This window comes from Gossypium raimondii, chromosome 6 (assembly GCF_025698545.1).
Source record: "Gossypium raimondii isolate GPD5lz chromosome 6, ASM2569854v1, whole genome shotgun sequence".
Classification (NCBI taxonomy): domain Eukaryota; kingdom Viridiplantae; phylum Streptophyta; class Magnoliopsida; order Malvales; family Malvaceae; genus Gossypium; species Gossypium raimondii.
Window position 1 is genome coordinate 2071963 of NC_068570.1, and position 20054 is coordinate 2092016.

At 31.6% G+C, this 20054-nt stretch overlaps 2 protein-coding genes across 3 annotated transcripts; one reads left to right on the forward strand and one right to left on the reverse strand.

Annotated features, from left to right (window-relative positions):
• Positions 1–5906: 5906 nt before the first annotated feature.
• On the forward strand, positions 5907–7370 carry LOC105772386 (transcription factor RSL2). The gene is made up of 4 exons (XM_012593657.2): positions 5907–6242; positions 6318–6644; positions 7028–7093; positions 7211–7370. Exons 1-4 carry the CDS (start codon positions 5907–5909, stop codon positions 7301–7303), a joined length of 822 nt encoding a protein of 273 aa, XP_012449111.1. The 3' UTR covers positions 7304–7370.
• A 5473-nt stretch (positions 7371–12843) lies between these two features.
• On the reverse strand, positions 12844–18116 carry LOC105773400 (calcium-transporting ATPase 1). Of its 2 annotated transcripts, none has more exons than XM_012595266.2 (8): positions 17672–18116; positions 16876–16930; positions 14836–16787; positions 14456–14614; positions 14099–14270; positions 13684–13982; positions 13192–13460; positions 12844–13091 (listed from the first exon to the last, which is right to left on the reverse strand). In XM_012595266.2, exons 1-7 carry the CDS (start codon positions 17846–17848, stop codon positions 13212–13214), a joined length of 3063 nt encoding a protein of 1020 aa, XP_012450720.1. In that variant the 5' UTR covers positions 17849–18116; the 3' UTR covers positions 12844–13091; positions 13192–13211. The 2 variants fall into 2 exon arrangements, with proteins under 2 accessions (XP_012450720.1, XP_012450721.1); XM_012595267.2 differs by having other exon boundaries at positions 12844–13094.
• Between the last annotated feature and the right edge of the window lie 1938 nt (positions 18117–20054).

Sequence of the window (20054 nt, forward strand, 5' to 3'; positions counted from 1 at the left end):
AGTTCTATTAGAATGGTAATCCATAAGATTAGTTGAACAATTTTGTTTGCATTAGCTCAATTTAGACTAATATTATCTCTCTAGGGATTTAATCCTTGAAGTACTTCCATTTTGAAAGTATTTCATTGTAATATATTATTGCAATAACATTCGTGCGCTTTCGGTATTGACTAGACTTTTAAATTGAATATATTTTGTAAGTCTAATAGCTAACCATCAATGGATGGTCGCAAGGTCACATTAGGATCTACTTATAGACTCCTCTTATCACATCTTAGCACACATAAAATAAAGTCTTCTATAACTTTACCACAAACTTTCAATAGTATGATTAAGTCACATCTTAGTAATAAAATGTAGGTGTAAAAACATATTTTTTTTTTGCTCTATTGTTAATGATTTTAGTTTTAACATACTTTGTCACAAAAGAATTAGCTATTGTGACAAAATTAACTATCACAAAAAAAAAGAAAAAAGAAAAAAAGAAAGAGTTATTGTGATAAAGTTAATAGTTACAAAAGAATGAAGTTATTGTGGCAAAGATGAAAGGCTTGATTGATAAAATAAAAAGAGAGTTATATGTGTCTGTTGGGAAAGTTGCTACTGCTCATTCCATGTCCTGTTATAACGAAATTGTTTATGTACTTGGCCCATCGACTCGGACCTTGAATAATTTTGATTTGTACTGAGTTTGGTTCACTTGAAAGTGGCATATTTAACAAAACTAGAAGCATGGGTCGGCTTGGGTGCTAAGACTCCTAACCAAATTGCTTAAGGTGATTGAATACATGAAAGTCTTATTATTAAAATGCTATTTTTTGGAGATAAATATCATATTTGTTCAAGAGAGTTTTGGAATAGTTGGAAGACTAATTTATAAAAACTTTTATGTGATAAATACTTAGGATAATTAATAGGATAATTTTAACTTTTAAATAGAAGTTTCAAACCTATCAAAACACTATTGATTGACCACTTGTAAAGGCCTATAAATGTGTTCTTGTGTTTATTTTTTTGACACTCTTTTGGGTATTCTTTGGAGAGTTTATTGATTGTATTGTGAGATATTTGAGTGAGCGATTTGTGACAATTGAGGTTGGTATTGGTGCTGCAATTATTTCTTTGTGTAAGTACAGATTAGGCTTAAGCCAATAGATAATTCAGATGATTGTTGAAATAAAATCATTCACTAGACGAGATTCCGCAGGCATAGGACCGTTGTGTTTGAATTACGTTAACAAAAATTAGTTGCGTCGATTCTTTTTTGCTCTTATATTTTTCTCACTACTTTTTTTTTTTTGTTCTAAACTACCATTACAACGAAAAATAAACAGACAACAAGTGACAACCTGAAAATTAACCACTGATAATTGTAGCCTTTAGTGTGTTTTTTATTACACTAAAAATGCATATTCTTATAGTAATTTAAGTTCTCTTCATCACTAGAAGACACCAAAACACCACTTTTACACTAACAGTTGTATCTCTTTCAAAACCTTCCAAAATTTTTTAAAAAAATTCTTTCAGACCATCACTAACGTCGACACAGTGTATGAATCACATCCACTCTCGAACCCCGAATTTTGTACCAGCAATTTTAATAGTAAACAGACACTAGCTCATGCATACAAGTTCTATCATGTTGATGTTGTTGAAGAGAGAAAGCTTAGTTTTACCAACCACGACTCCTCCCACGTTAACATGGCTTCTCAACACATCAATACTAGTTATATTAATTTTCACACTACTCCATTTCATTCCCATTATTATATACATATATACGAATATACCTAATTAAGACTTTACTTCAATTATTTAGCACTTAAACAAAAAGAATCCCTTTCATCTTTGTCAATTAAAGTCGACCTTAAAAGAGTATTTTCTTTCATATGGTGTATTTAATTTTGGATAATTTTTATGAAATACTTTTTTTATCAATAGGATTAACCATGTTCTTTTCATGTTTTTAAATGTGAAAAAAAATGTAGCAACTCATTCAGGCAATGAGAATGCTCTAATTTCAAAAGAATTTAAAAGCGCAATCGTTATAGGGATAAATATAAAAACTATGCATGAACTTTAATCCAATGTGTAATGTCATACATGAACTTTGAAGTTGTGTGATTTTATGCATGAAATCTTGATTTGATTCAATTTTCATAAATCTCTAACAATATTATCGAATTATCATAAGTTTATGTTGATATATTGCATACACGAGCGATTATCTTAATCCAATGTAAGAATAAATCTATATATCCATTTATTTAAATGTGTACAATTGAATCAAAATCAAAGTTTTATATATATATATATGAACAACAATTCATGTTTCATGTGTATAATTGCACAGATTAAAGTTTATATATATAAAATTGATATTTATCCCCACGTTATATTATTATTTTATCATTTTTATTTCCTAAAATCAAGGAGAAAAAATGTAAACCAAAACCAAGAAATTAGTGAAAATTAGTGAGGATGGAACAGCTAATATCAGATTCCAAATGAAGAATAAAATCAGATTTTGACAAGTTAAAAAAAACCCAGTGCAACTATTTTTTTTTTTTATTACATGATTTTGTTCCTACAAATTTTCCGACATGCTAGAGTTTTTGTTGTTTGAAAGGTCGTGCAATGGCCGGTGCAAAGTTCCTAACAACACCAAATGTCCTTATAGAAAATTTTCCCTTCAAAACAAAGAATTTTCATAAATAAAAAAATTATAAAAAAACTTAAAAATGGTCTCAGGCTGACACGTAAGCTTCTCAACGAGGGTTTCGGCGGAATCATAGGGTTCTTAAAGTACAATAATTTTAAAGTATGCTTTTGGCTTTGTTCAGGTAATCTAATGGATTAATTATCACATCGTGGATTAGTATATAATATATATGGATTTATATTTAACATATTAACGAGGTTTGATTTTATATGTTATTAATGAATTAGATTTCAATACATTATAATTATTTGAATTTTTTTTTGAACAATCTCGTTATAAGTTTTGATCATATCTGTTCTTTTTGACACAACGCCTAGAACTACCCATAGCCCCTCCTCAACTCATAAATAGGAGAATAATGCACTTCAACATACCCGAACTCAAGCAGCTTATTTGGATTTATTTTTAAATCTTTTTGATTATATGTTATTATCTATTTTTTTACCTGTTTAATTCAATCTTTGATTATTTTGCTATCAAGGTAAAAACTTGATCCAACCAACTTGAATTCAAATTTGATTAACTTGATTTAATCATAGTTTAGTTGATATTGCTACTATTGCAATAATTTAAAGAAGATGTGGGTTTGAGCGTATATAAACAGACTCGAAACAACCAGAACCCAAAATGCTTAAAAGGACTTGAGCAACTTATAATGATCCGACTTGAAAACCCTAAATCTCAAGCCTTAATAACTTAAAATCTAAATTAATTAACCCCAGTCAAAATTGATAAGGTATGAAATACGAACCTATTCTATATATATAAACTAAAATCCACAAGTGGGATCATAATGAGTTTGTCATAGATATGGTGCTTCAGCTTTGAAGGAATCTTGGGTTAATTTATTTATTTATTTCTCACGAAGTTACTTATCTTCATATATCTATAGTTTGGGTGTTCACAAAATCTGATCAGAGATTTTAGTTCATTTTATTTAGGGTATAATTATAAACATGGAGCATCTTTTAGTTCATTTGCCACGTACATGGCTAATCCATGTCCTTAATTAATTTGCCACGTAAATTATAAACATGAAAAAGGAAAGACGCTCGAAATTCGAAAATAAAAATGCCTGTCTGGTTATTACATTTCATCATCTGCTAGCTGGGGAATAAATTATACTTTTTGCATTGTTGTTCATAACTTTCACATGGTTTAGGGTTATAAACAAAACTCTTCATCTGCTAGCATGCCTTTTGTGCAGCTATTGGCTATGAGAGTCAACCTTACCCACCATATAAGGATAAAAAGGATCGTATACTTTCATTCATATTCGAATATGTATCAAACATAATTATCGAATATTAGTGTAAAACTAACATAAATTTATCACATCCTGTTCACAAAAAACTATTTATGTTAAAGGAGAAGGGATTGCCCAAGATCTGAACTTTACATACCAAAGACTTGAAATTTTGAGTAAAATAAAAATGTGTAACATTGTTTCGATTAATACAAAACTTTACGTGTATGATGAAGACTATTATAATATTTGAAGCGTCAAAACTGAGTTGTAAAGAGATGGGTTCGTACACTACCAATTATCTAACCAATGGACAATATTAATTTGATAGTTTTTCATAGCAAGAAGATAAGAAAAGGGATTAAATTGCAAGAACAACAAGTGTTAGGGTTGGTGCCAGTTAGCCCGTTTAGGACAAGGAGCGAGTTTGGCGGTTACCTTGTCGGAATTTTAAGTTCATTTAAAAAAAAAAAAACAAATGTCATACTCATTTTCCACGATCTGGCCGTCCCTTTTGTTCCAATTTCTTTGTTTAATCTTCTAACATTCCTCATGCTTATTATATTCAAGGGAAAGACTCCCACGTTCTTACATTAAAAATTTGGGGCCAATTTAAGACTACTCTTATCGATTTAGTTTACCTTGTATTAAATTTTAATCGGTTTGTGTTGTAATAATTTTGTAAATTTTTAGATAATTTATTTATGTTGTAATAGTTTGATATTTATAGTTAATTATATATATTCGATTTTGTACTTTGTATGGTGCTTATAACACTTTTTTTAAATAAACGGTCAAATTTTAATACAAATTTTATATATATTAAATTAAAATTTATATTTTATATACTATAATATTAACAATAAATTAGTATAATTTTTTTGTATTTTATTATAATCTAAGTTGAATATTTATTAATATTAAAATAATACAAATAGTAAAGAAACGAGGAAATAAGTATATTTATGAAATTTTTATTAATGGATTAGAATTAAAGTTTGTATGTAATTTTAATATATTTTACATTTAAGTTAAAATTTATTTAAAATTAATTTTTAAACATCATTTAAATTATTATCTTTTGTGTTTACAACATAACATGTAAATCGAACATTCTAATTTTTGGTTGCATGTATTTTTCAAAAGTATTTTTTTCACAATAATTTTTAAAAAACAATTCTAAACTAGTGTATATAACTTCACTAATCATAATTAATAACATTTAGTGACCTCTCAATGATTGTTGTTAGACCCCTTAAGTCATTTTAATTGCACTTTTTAATAGGTCCAAGGTGTTTAAAGGTCATTGTAACCCTTTTTGCATTATTTTAATCTATCAATTCATGAACTTAGCCACCTTCTGAGTTGTACTTTGCCTGGTTTTGGCCCCACACAGTGGACTCCTGGATTAGTAACACAATAATTATCTGGAATTTAAAAAAAAAAAAAAAAGAAACTCTATAAACTAATATAAGTCAAATCCCTTACATTCTTTTTGGTAAACTATGTTATAATTTCCTATACTTTTCAAAAATTTAAAATTTAATCCTTATATTCTTATTGTCGGGAATTTAATCCTTTTACTTTTCAGATTTTAAAATACATGCCCAATTATTAATATTGTTAAACTTTTCTTTATTAAATATAGGTTCATTATGTTATTTTTATTAATATTATTAATTTTAAAATGGCATATTAATAAATTAAAAAAAGAAAAACTTAACAATGTTAACAGCTGGACTTGATTTTTGACATTTGAAAAATAAAGAGACTAAATTCCAAAATTTTAAAAAGTATAGAGACTTATAACATATTTCAACTATTTTTTAGGGTTTTGAGATATATAAATATGTCTTTTCTCTTTACTCACCTCAAACCACCATTTAAGACCCTTCAATACCAAACAAACCCCAAAAATCCTCCTCCTATTTTGTCTCAATGGAGTCACTTGCAAATTTCCCGAATGGAGAATGGGAGTACTCATTTAACAAATTATTCTCCATTGATGACCACCTTGATTTCTCGTTTCCATTAGAACATGATGAGGGTTTGAGCTTTATAAACCCTGAAATCAATGAGATTTTATTGCCTTCTAGTAATGCTTTCGATTACAATTCTCTTGCAACCTACGACCTTACTGGTTCAAATCATGTTGCTGTAACAAATGACATCACCATGTCATTCGAGTCGTTTCCCCCACTATTCCCCAACACTCCAATGGAAGGCACTGTCAACAATGTCATTGAAGATTTGAACACAAAGAAGCGACTTCGGGTACATACACACACTCGTATATATATGTATGTGTCTTGTTATAGGGTTTTCTAATTCATGGTTTGGAATGTGCAGGCAATATCAAAAGGTTGTAAGAATGTGCAGAGGTCAAAGAAGAACCGCAATGAAGGGGAATGTAATAATTACATTGGTGTGGAACGTGGACATAGTTCAAGCACAACATGTAGTTCAGAGGACGATAGTGTTTGTCAAGACATTAATAATAATGGTGGGGGGGCAACCTCGGATACCAAAGCTTCTCAAGCTCTTAACTTGAATGGAAAGGCAAGAGCTAGTAGAGGATCAGCAACTGATCCCCAAAGTCTTTATGCAAGGAAAAGAAGAGAGAGGATTAATGAGAGGTTGAGGATTCTGCAGAACCTTGTCCCCAATGGAACTAAGGTAATTAACCAATTGGTTGATTTTTGTTCCATCTAGGCATCCTGTTTATCATTTTAATAATAGAACTATTTATTTTTAATAGTGTTACCTATTTGAATTAGCTAATGACAAAATTGTATTTTAACTCATAAAAATACATAATTTAATTTCGCTCCTAAATTTTTTTTTTTTTGACTTTGCTCCGCTAATGACATTATAAAAGGAAAGAGATGAGATATATCAAATTAAAGTAAAAAATTAAACCTCAAATTTGATTACAGTAGTAGAGAGATCAAACCATTATACTTTTATAATCCATATATTGGATTTATATATTATTTTGATAGAAAATATGGGGTTTGTATTAATTTATAATTAATACATTCAATTTGATAAAAATACAGGTTGATATCAGCACAATGCTTGAAGAGGCTGTCCACTATGTCAAGTTTTTGCAGCTACAAATCAAGGTAAACTGAGAAAAAGAAAATTTACTAATACCTTAAATGAAACAAAATTAGGGTTTTAAACCATTAAATTACTAATATGAAATTGCCTTTTTTGGGTTTTTGCATGATGGGTTGCAGCTTTTAAGCTCTGATGACCTATGGATGTATGCTCCCATTGCTTACAATGGTGTTGATGTGGCACTCAACAAGAAGATCTCTACACTTTTATGACAATGAAAATGGAGAGTTGCCCCTACACTGAATTAATTTATAAGTACCTAATTTAATTGACAACGGTTCAAGAACTGAAGAGAAGAATAATACTGTACTATATCATATTATATCATATATATATATAGTTGCTGACTTGTAGTATGAATGAAATTAAATGAAAAATTTCAATCATGAGCAGTAATGAATGAATTACTATCCTATCTGTTTCATTCTATTTGTATATTATATATTTCCTACTGAATGTCACAGAGCACATGCTTATAGATGCATGATATTATTCTATAAGTTAGAGAAAATTCAGTGAATGCTTCTATTTGAAGTGAACTTGGCAACAAACTTGATAGAGTATCATTTAAGTATATACATAGCAATAATGTATATATATATATATATATATATATATATAAAGGTATTCAAGCATATATGAAAACTATCCTGTGCACAGAACTTCATAGTGTGAAAATGGCAGGCTTAATTGATCAGCGAAATGTAACTATCAAATATGTGTCTATTTTTAATATGCTTTGTTTCGGTGAAAAGATATTTGTGGTATAATAACAAGTTTAGCTCTTGATGTTTATATATTTTAGGTAAATGATGACAAAATGTGTAAATGTTATGGGCTAGATTTATTAAATCAATACCAAATTGATAAAATATGTAAATTCTGGGGCTAAAACAAATACAACTAACGAAAAATATTAACATTTGTGATTAATTGTTCTTAATTGCTCACTTAATTTCAAAATTCACAGGAGTTAAATTGCTTTGATTTTTTTAGAGGGATCAATTTGTTCATTATCAAAATTTCAAAAAATTTGCTCCAAAATATTATACATTAAGGTCATTTTCATTTATAAACATTAATTTTGAAATTTTTATTCTAAAGTATGGTTTAAGATGATATAAGGTTTAGGCTTGAGGCCTCGTTGATTCAATCGAAAACAAAGAAAGACGACAAGAGAAAGGAAGCCATAACTAATGTCCAAAGCTTTTGTTATCTATTGCGATTTATATCTTTTTATCAACAAAATCAAACCGCTCAGATCTCGTAACTTGTAACTTTTTTCTCAACTTAAACTTTAAATTTTTTTAGTTCACATTAACTTGGAATTTGATAATTGTTTCAAGTTTTGGTCCATGTGATAACATGACACTCTGATATTAAATCACATCATAAGTGATGATGTGGCATAATCTTAGAATGCTGTGCCATTACATGGGCCAAAATTGAAAAAATTGTCGAGACTAAATATTACCTTATTCCATAGTTTTCTTAAATAAATAAAAACCACTATATTTTTCCATTTTAAAATTTTTGTTCAATAAACTTTATAGTCTGGTTTGATGCAATTGTAATTTATGAGCAACCAAGCAAGCCTGACCCATGAAATCCCTTTCAGAATAGTTGACAATCAAACCACCTAGTGATGAAGTTTCCCTTCCTATCAAGCAGGGATCTCTTCATCAAGTCACCGTTAAGAGGTTTGATAGCTAATGCAAGTGCCCCAAACATATCCATGATCATGTTGGCCCCAATTTGCATCCCTCAGGTCCTTATTCTCTGCCAATGCTTGCTCCAACCCTGACGACGGGTTAGAAGGAGCTACCTCGAAACCCTCTGCCACTGCCTCAACAAGGCACATGATGTTCGCTAGTCTTAGTACCAACTGCAAACACCACTAGAACTAGAGCACGAGATCTATTAAAGGAACCTACACTCTTTGGAGGCATGAAGCAAATGATTAATACAATAAATGACAAACCCATAATCAATAGTGAACAACAGTTGTAGGGCCCTCATCTCGGCCATCGACAGCACCTTCCTCGGGATTCATGGCAAAGGGAGTCTCAATGTGTAAATGTTCACGCACATCATGGAATACAAAATCGGCAAGCTCCCTCTCGTTTCCAAATAATCCTCATTGTCATGAGGCCACATTGAATGTGACATCGAAGGAATAATCACTCCAAACATATTAATAATGTTCGTCTATTGATTAAACGTACGTTTGTCTGTCTAGCAGTGCTTGTCGAGACAGAACCTCCAAAAATTATGTAGAGTCCAAGCCTCGACAAATACAATTCCCCTAGTCCTAAGGTGATGATATTGATCCTAGGCGGAGGACCCAGCAAAGGGGAGAATAATAAGCCTGGTAGGAGCAAGAATTGTCCATAGTAGCAAAAGTGGAAAATCCCTCAACTTATTCCTTATTAAAATATATTTGTGATGGTAGAAGGTGACATTCCTTGGGAAATTATATACAACAGACATTTCATCAATTTGTGGTCTGAATTCCCCTACAACAAGAGGGTCGTCAAAGGTAAATGTGAACAAATTTCTAAAGCTACTCATAGAAGAAATTTCCCAATTCTTCATACAATCCAAAAAATACTACACTAGTAAACACTAGGATGTCCTTGATGGTTGTCCAGAAGCAATACGATAAACTCGAATAATCCTCACAAACCAAAGGTGAAAAGGCAGGTGAAAGTCTACCTCAAACAAACGAAAGGGCAAGAAGAAGCTCCTTCCACATGCTGTATCATCACTCTTTCCATGAAAGTCCGACAAAACTAAAAATTCATACCTATAATGTCTCGACTGCAAACACTATAAACGTAGCATGGTTGCCATCACTTCCACTTTAGTGGTCGTTAGCAACTCCTCACCCTCCACTGCAATATCCTTTATCAAGGAATTGCTAACCATTTTAGGGAAAACAAGAACCAAGTACAATGTGCAAAAAGAAGAAAAGATTATGCAATCAAAAACAAGAAAAAGAGAACACAAGGCAACGTAAAACTTGGTGGGCAACCTTTTTATAGGCACCAGGGCGGGAAAACGAAGTGCCATCCCAAAAGAAATGACGACAGAAAGGAATGGTACCTTTTCAAAACTTCAAATGATGACACAGCCTCACCAATACCACACCAAACAAACTCAACTTTATGAACTCACTTAAACAGAGAAATAATTGAATAAAACTATGATTACACATTATTCTATCTCTTTTCAATAGGAAAAATCTTGTTTGTATTTTTTAATTAGAAAAAGATATGCTGGTGTCGCATAAAATTATTTAAAAAGGGATACATATAATATGACGTCTCTATTACATACAGTCCTTTTTCCCCATCAATTATTCATATTCAGTAGACCCCTCATCTAGTCCATTAAAATAAATACCAATAGTGCCTAGGTAAAAAACTCAAGTGGTTTAGGCCCACGGGAGCCTATATTCCCTTGTAAATATCCTCTCATCATCGAGGTAAAGGAGGCAGAGGACATAGAACCCTTACACTGTCAAGACTCCACCCCCCTTATTTCCTCTAACTTCCTAGTCTAGCATAATGTAAACCGTCCCTATATTGACAGCTCTCCACAGTCCACACCCTTTTATGGCATGACCACCATAATAAAACACCTCCCTTTTTTGTGTTGTGATAATACTTCATTGATATAAAATGCTATAAACTTAAAAATAAAATATTACTGAGGAACAGGATAGTTGAAATTATAGTAAAAATATCATATTACCTCTATTAAAAAGTTATCACTTAATCAAATGATATCAACTTAATATAAAAATAAGTGAGATCAACTCACTTGATAAATAAAGCAAAATTACATGAATATTTTATTTTTTAAATAAATAAAAATTAATATTTTTTTTCATTTAAACAATATCCTTCAATTACCCTTTTAAGCCTGGTTTGATGCAGTTGTAAGTTATGAATAAGTCTTGGCAATCAAGCAATTAGGCTTGGCCAAAAAATTCCTATCAAAATAGTTGATAATCCAACTATTTAATTAGTCGGATCGCATTAATATTGTATCGATTTGAATTTTGAAATTTAAATGTATCTATTTGAATTCAATTTTGTTTAAACTCTTTTAAAGAAAATTTATGCTGTCGGCATGAAGAGTTTATTTAAACGAATCAACTATATACGTCCTCTTTTAGGTTTTAAATATGCAATATGTAAATTATCTTATCTAATCACTTCGTTGAAACTTATTATCTTAACTAAAGAAATGATGAGGAGAGCTTGCCCAACATGGGCTGGGCCGGGTCCAATAAAAAATTTTGGCATGTTTGTTAGGCCTAATCTAAAAAATAGGCTTAAAATTTTGTTCAAATTTGGCCCGGATAAAAAAATGTTAAGCCCATATTAATTTTTATATAATTTTTAATATATATAATACATAAAAATACTAAAAACATTAAAATAAATGCTTCCTTTAAAAAAAGTATATACACTTAAATAACACTAACATAGGTGCAACTTAACAATAAAATGCCTTTAAAATAGTAACAAAATTAACAATAAAACAAAAGTTTATAATATCCAAACAATAACAGTAAAACAATAGGAACATAGTAGTGAAATGGTAGCAAAATAGTGCAAAAAAAAAAAGAAAATAGAAAAAAAAGTTTTAAAAAAAAGCAAGAATAGAAAAAAGAAAGCAGCAGTTTTTTTTTTTTTGTATATTTGGTCCGGGCCGGGCTCGGGCCAAAAAAGTCTTACTCAAGGCGTGGTCCATTTTCTAAACGGATCTTTCTTTTTTTGTCTAAACTCATTTTCCGAGTCTATATTTTTACTCAAACCCTTCCATTCTTCACACTCTCGTTTGGTCGATCACATGTGTAATATATCCAAATACGCATACCAAAAGTTCACCATGACTCATCCAATAACTCCCCTCAGCAAAACACTTAAAAGGAAACACATTAAATCATATTGTAGATATTGAATTTCATCCAACTCCAAATCAAAGTTTTATAGACAAAAACATTCGTTCTTTTCAAATTAATGTTGTTTCAAGTTGGATTGTTTCAACTTTGTGATAAATTTGTAACTTGTTGAATTTCTAAACCTTAATTTAATCTCAATTCAACTTGTGATTTAACGTAGGTTAAAATTTGTTATTAATCTTTGTACTTCGTAAAAATTGTGGATTTAATTTTATACTTTTAATTGATCAATTTTAATCTTTATATTTTTGAATGATCAATTTTAGTCTTTATACTTTTGAATTATGAAATATTAATCCTGAACCAAATAGTAATAGTTTGGCTAAATTTAATTATTAGTCGGTACTACGCATACAATTGTAAATTTAAAACATATTCTCAATTTGACTATTCTAAAATCCTTATACTTTTCGGATTTTGAAATTGTAATCTTGACACAACCAACAGTCATTAATTCATTAACTAAATTTTGAGTGAGTAATATATAGAAATAACAAAATGACATGACATTCCACATGATAACATGCTTGTCGCGGAACTGAATTGAATGAATTTAACAATTATTGTTTGTCAAAGACTGAAATTTTAAAATTTGAAAAGTACAGGAAGTAAAAATGACCAATTAAAGTACAATGACTAAATCCACAACATTCGCAAAGTAGAGGGACTAGTAGCAGAATTTAACCTTTAACCCTATTGTCAACTTTAAGCCATTCCTATTGTGATCAACGAAGAATAGAAACATCGATACTTAACTGCAAGAAAGACGCATTAACATAAGCACAAAATTGAAAGGTAAAAACCCTTTTTAATTTCAAAACAATTCCAATTCATATAAATCCGAATTATAATGTCTGTACAAAATCTTTTCAATTCGATGTAAAGCTTTGGTGAAAGAATCTATATCGGCATTTTTCCGAAAGATCGATATTCTTGCAGCAGTCTAAGCGACCTCCCCCCAAACATTTGGCTTTTTCAGCTTGACTGTGTAACAAGTCTTCCATCAGATCCATTGATGCTATCTACTGCTGTATGATGAAGTGATTAAACGAAAGAACGGATAAAAAAAGAGGGGTAGCAACTAATCAAAAGATGAAAACTCGAACAAACGAGTCGGAAAATCACCTATCTAGATTGCCTTGGTCTCAGTTTGATCCTACAGGAATCAACTTCAAAGCAGCAGCTATCGGCATCCCAAGGAATCCAAGGCAGACGCTGACAAACCACTGCTGTACTGTGAGAGGAGAAGTGCTTGCAAAGGTACCGAGGAACTCGACGATCACAATTTGGAATATGATAGTGCAACTTATCACGGCCACAAACACGTGGTTTTTCAGTAAGCCTTTGAGAACATTAATCTTTTCCATCTCTCTAGAGCTAATTTCGTTGAAAACCTGAAGAAAATGACAGCCATTGGTGTAAGTCAAGCAATCCAAGAAGATATAGAATCAAACACAGTACACGAAATGACTGCACAGAATTTCAGTTCAAAACAATGCGGACTGGCATTAAGTTATGCAGCTCGATTCCATAAACATCCGAAGTTTGAACTATTTTGAATCAAATCAAAGTCACTCATGTAAGTACCTATAGAATATTGAAACAATTTTAACATACCTGGCAAAAGACAAAAGAGTTGAAAATAAGAGTGTTCAGTATCAGATCGGAATCCGGGCCATCGAGATGAAAAGCAGCCTTTCCTCTTGTCTGAAGAATCCATATAATCACAAACTGATATAAAGACTGCCCTAAAATATTCCTCCACATTACATTACTGATGAAGTTTCCCTTCCTACCAACTGGTGATCTCTTCATCAAGTCATCGTTAGGAGGCTCGGTAGCTAATGCAAGTGCCCCTAACGTATCCATGATCATGTTGACCCACAAAAGTTGAACAGCAGTGAGTGGAGCATTTCCTGAGAAGCGAGAAATCATATCAACTCACGAATTAGTAGGGGAATTACAATATTGTCAAATTCAAGCAAAAGAAGTGATAAGCCCGTATCAAAGTGACAACAGCTGGGTTTCTTACCGGTCAAACAGGCTGAAGCAAAGTTTACAATTAGGGCGACCACGTTGACAGTTAGTTGAAACTGAACGAATTTTTGTATATTTATATAAACTGAACGTCCCCATTTAGCAACAGTTACAATTGTAGAGAAGTTATCATCTAGGATTATGACATCTGCACTTTCTTTGGCCACCTGTAAATTGTGAATCGGTTTTAAGTACATGACATGCCCGTTTAAGGAGCTAGGAAGAATTCAGAACAGTGACAAAAGACACAAAAACTTGGGTCATTTTCTACAACTTCGCCACCAGTGAGATCGGTGTTGGAAGTTAATATATTTCCTGATAAGAAAGTGAAGGAACTGCATTTAGGAGATACCTCAGTCCCAGCGATGCCCATTGCAAGCCCAATATCAGCTTCATGAAGTGCAGGAGCATCATTTGTACCATCTCCGGTCACAGCAACTACTTCTCCAAGTGAGGTTCGTAGGTGTTTAACAAGAGTATGTTTATCCATAGGTGAAGATCGAGCCATTACCTGCACGACTTTCATATAGTTGGTGAACAGTTCCCTTTAATTATGAGCATCTGAAAGACAAATCCGTATATTGTCCCACCGCAATATATGGTAAGAGACTAATCTAACTGCCACAAAATGCTACTAGTGTTGGTTCTTTAATTAAGTACTAGTACCATATTCAACTTAGAATTCAACTTAAATAGAAACTGAGTTGAAGAAAGAAAAGCAAAGGAATGCACCTGTATTTTTGGAATAAGTTCATACAATTCCTCTTCAGATTTTTCCCGGAAAACTGGACCTTCAATTGCTATACCATCATCGGTTAAAATTCCAATTTCCCTTGCAATAGCCTTAGCAGTGTTAATATTGTCTCCAGTGACCATTCGGACAGTAATACCAGCAGACTTACATATTGCAACAGACTCCTTAACACCAGGGCGTACCGGATCTTTGATGCCGACAATGCCTATACAAGTGTACCCTTGAAGAGGAAGGGAGCTATCACCAGAAAAATTAGTTCCTACATCCATGTAAGCAAGGCATAAAGTTCGAAGAGCTTCACTAGCAAATTGCTCAATTGTATTCTTTAGATGGTTGGTGGTTGGTTCATCCAGGGGAAGAACATCACCATTTGAGCTTATTACTTTGTCACATGCAGCTAAGATTATTTCAGAAGCACCCTTACAATGCACTCGGAGACCTCCTTCCGGAAACTCTATAACTACACCCATTCTCTTTTTTGCAGAGTTGAAAGGCTCAACTTTCACAATTTTAGATGCTTTCCGTTCTGCTTGGAAATCCCCACCAAGCAATAACCCGAATTCTAAAAGGGCAGTTTCTGTTGGTGTTCCCAGTATCTCAATTTTGTTTTCTTTGTTATTAACGACTTCTCCTCCGGTGTTATTAAATATGGACTCAATTAAAATTTTCGCAGCAGATTCAGGAACTGCAGATCTAAAATGATTATTCTTGTTGGAGGTGCTCACTTCCTTGATTTGCCCACAAAAGCATGTTTTCACAACAGTCATGTGGTTAGTAGTCAGCGTACCTGTTTTATCACTGCAAATACTTGTAGAGGATCCCATTGTCTCACAAGCAGCCAGATGGCGAACGAGCGCCTTGTCATTCATCATCTTCTTCATGGCAAAAGCAAGGCTTAATGTCACAGCCAAAGGCAGCCCCTCAGGAACAGCAACAACAACAATTGTAACGGCAATAGCGAAAAATTCCAACATTTCCATCGCATCATCTCCAGACCAAATCCATTGTGTGCCATCTTGTAGCTTGCGGCTAAACAATCCTTGTACTAGAACAGCAAATGTCACAACAGCAAAAAAAAGACCTATTTTACCAATAATTGTGGCTACTCCATTCAGTTTAACCTGCAATGGGGTTTCATCATCTCCACCTTCGCTAAGGGTGGCCATAAGTTTCCCCCATTGAGTTCTCATCCCAACAGTAGTCACAAGCATCTTGCATGACCCATCCTGCACTTTGGTTCCAGAGAGGAGAAAAGGGTTTCTTGAATTTACACTAACTGGTTCACTCTCTCCCGTTAAACTGGATTCATTTATCAAAACTGAAAACCCCGAAATGAAGAGTCCATCAGCTGGGACCTGATCTCCAATGGCAAGATGAACAATATCACCAGGAAGTAGATCAAATATTGATATTTTCTGCCTCAGTCCATCTCTGGTAACCTGAACCGTTATTTTTTTCTTCTCCTTGTCTAAATCTCTGAACTGCAAAGATTGTCTGTAATCACTTGTGGCAGTGACAAACACAACAAGAAGAATGCTCAAAACAATTCCAAGACCATCATAGGCACCCTTTGGCCATCCTTCCACTGTAATACCAACAGCAAGAGAGACAAGGGCACAAACAGCTAATATCATGAGGGTTGTATCTTGAAGGGCTTCCCATACGAAAACCCAGAAACCTCGTGGAGGGGTTTCCGTGAACTTATTAATTCCATAAATACGTTTCCTTTCATTTACCAAATGCTCAGAAGTAGGAATACCATTAACAATTGAAGTAGAGAGCTTGGCTGCTATATCCTCAACCCCACCATGAATTTTCAACTTCTTCACATCATGACCTTCAACAATAGATCCCAACTCATCAGCACAAATCTGAAAACCAGCTGCTTTAACTTCTTCAGGTGCATCATATTCACTAGACAAGTTTAAGCCTGTTGACAAATTAAAGGAATCAAACATACTAGAAACGTCAAAAAACTCGTTAAATCCTGACATGTATCAGACTAAAGAGATTCTTACCATGGATAAATTGAAGAGCAGCTTGTGAAACCAAAACTGCAACCCTAAATTTTTCCTATAACACACAAAAAGCAATAAAAAGACTTAACATCAAAATCAAGAATAAAAAAGGAAATTGTTCCATATGTCCAATGAAATTCTATCTATCATCTTTAAGGTGCAAGGGCTGACTCTTCACCAAAATTATGCACAAATAACTACTATCAGAAAAAAAGCCAACCAAGTATACATTAAAGTTTAAAATAACAAACATAGCAACAAATTTAGACCATAAAATAAATTAACTAGCTCTTTGTGTAGAGTGAACTAATTAGACAGTTCTGATTTTCTTCAGAACACTACAGAACTCAGAGAAATAAACATCATATTCTTGCTGAAAATCACAATGCCATTGATTAACAAACCTAAAGCTTCAAACAAATGCACAAGGTTAGCAAGCTCTCAACGAGAAATTTAAAGCATTGAAACAACAAAAGTTGATTAGGCAGTTATAGATCAGCTGATCTAAACCTAATTACATTCAACTTCTAACTTCTTAACCTCAAGCAAGTTGAAACTTGAAAGTTACTAATTTAATCTTACAGAAAAATAATTAAAAATATTAAAAGAACAAATCCTTCTTTATTAGATAAGAAAAAAGTAAAGAAATCTAAACAGATCCAAAATAGTTAAGAAAAGAGCTTAGTTTCATTTAATTCTCTACTAAAAGCTTCTTCAAGAAGCAAACATTACAAAGTATAAATAATAATAATAATAACTTCGAAAAATCCAAAAAACAAAATTAAAAAAAAAAAACCTGATTAGAGCGACGAATAGCTTCAGCTTCAAAACGCTTGGAAAGATTAGCAGTAAATCGAAACCTTCGCTTACGATTCTTAACGATCCAACAAAGTTTCCTCCATCTTTCTAAAGCTTCTTCAGATGAGTTCTTTGGCTTCACATCTCCAAAGTTCTCGTTCAAATAACTCTCCATTTTTTTCTTTTCTTCTGCACTTCCGAGAAACAAAAACAAATCTAATTCAATAGATCCTTAGCTTTTTTGGTACTACTAGTTCATTTACTAAAGTTGCTAATATTGAAAGAGAAGCTCAAGCAACACCAGAAAAAGAAGATTATATTCTTCCAAGAAATTGGAATTTTGAATTTTTGTTTAAGGATTTGGTTCTTCTAAGCTTTAATGGCTTCTTCCAAAGGAAAAAAGGCAAATGAGAATAAAAAGACCGGAGTTGACAAATAATACTGTTTCCAATGTTTTTCTGTTTGTTTTCAACTAAAAAAAGTCCATTTCTTTTTCTCTTCACTACCTTAATTCGCCCAACTGTTTCTTTTTTTATTAGAATATTTGATAATCACAATAACTTTTAATTAAATTTAATTACAAAAAAAATTAAAATTAGTGGTCGAACTGATTAAATCATCTATTCTCGATTCGTTTAGTTTGGTTGAATATATAATTAAAAAAATTCATATTTTTTTTTACAAAATTATTCAATCAGCTTTAAAATCAGGTTTAGAGATTAATTGGTTTAACCTTTCTAATCGGACCGACACCCAAATCAGTTTCCGATCGAATTTATTTGACCTACCAATCTGATGCGATTCAAACTATGGCGAAGCTAGAATTAAATTGTATATTTTTACAATAGTAAAAATGTAATTTCATCATTTTAATAGCCTATATCTTTATAATTTTAAAAGGATTAAATCGAATTTTTATCACATTGGGACCAAAATATAATTTTACCATTATTAATTTAAAATGTTATAAATTATAAATGGCCTAAATGTAAAATTTTTCATTTTAGGAGGGTCGGACCCCTATCAACCTCTTGGCTCCGCCACTATATTCAAACAACATTGACGTTTATTTTTTTTTCTTACTAGACAACTTCTTTATAATTAAAAGCAAAATTTTCAAAATCAGATCAATAATTGAATCAGTTAAACTATCGATTTATCGATCCAATCAATTCATTTAATTCAATCAAATAAATCATAAAAAAATTATATTTTTTTTCGATTCAATCAATTAATATCGATTTTGAAGTAATTTATTTTATATTATCCATTTAAACTGAGTTAACTCGTGGAGTGGTAAATACGGCGGGGGGATCTGACCGTGTGTAATAAAAACGGGGGGCATTGATTCGAGGGAAAACGTGGATTACGCGGTTCAACATGTGGGTTTGGTAACCAATCCAAGGTCAACACAGTGTCTTTGGGCCCCACTATATAGTTTTCCTCCTCTGGGTTTATTTCATCAAAGTCCACAACTTATAAACCATATTCTAAATTAATCCTTAAACTTTAAAACTTTATAATTAAATTTACATTCTATAGGTTTCATTCCAATCATGTCTTTTCATTAACCATTACAACACTTGTATATTTTTCTTATTAAGGGTTTTAGAATTAGATAAGTAATTAAATCATTTTTTGTTTAATTAATCTCACATGTCATTAAATAAATTATTAAAAATTTAAAAATATTATTACAAATTTAAAAAATAGTTCGATCAATTCAACTATTAGTTCAATCGATTTTAACTTTATTCGTATCAATTCACAAATCAAATATCTCTTAGAACTAATATTCTAATTAATTCTCAATTTAACTGGTCGATTCAATTCAATTCCAAAATCATAATATTATTTGACTTTAGTTTCTTTTCTTTTTCTTTTGTGTAAATAATTTATTGTTTTCTCATGGGTAAATTCAGGATTTTTTAGGGCAATATTGAATTATTAGTTTTCGAGACGTCAAAATATGATTTTATCATATATTATTTTTAAAGGATTTAATAGAAATAATTTTCATTTTGGGAAGTTAAACTGTAATTTGAGTGTATCCTATTTTATAATTTAAACATTTTAAGTAGCTGCATAGCAATTTTCTCATACTTGGGTGCCAAGACCCTTTCCTGCCCTTTGATTCACCCATGATTTTCTTTATTTATTTATATAAAAGAAAAATATATAAAAAATACAAATAAATAAATTTAATTAATTGTAAACCCAAAAGAATAAATTTATAATATAATTTATCTATTTCTATTTATAAAAATAAACAAAAAGTTATTTTCAAATGATGTCATAGTGAAAAAAGTACTTGAAGTCAACCAAACCTAATTACTAGTTGAATTTTGTTGTTATAAAATGCCTAATTGATCCTTTCTCAA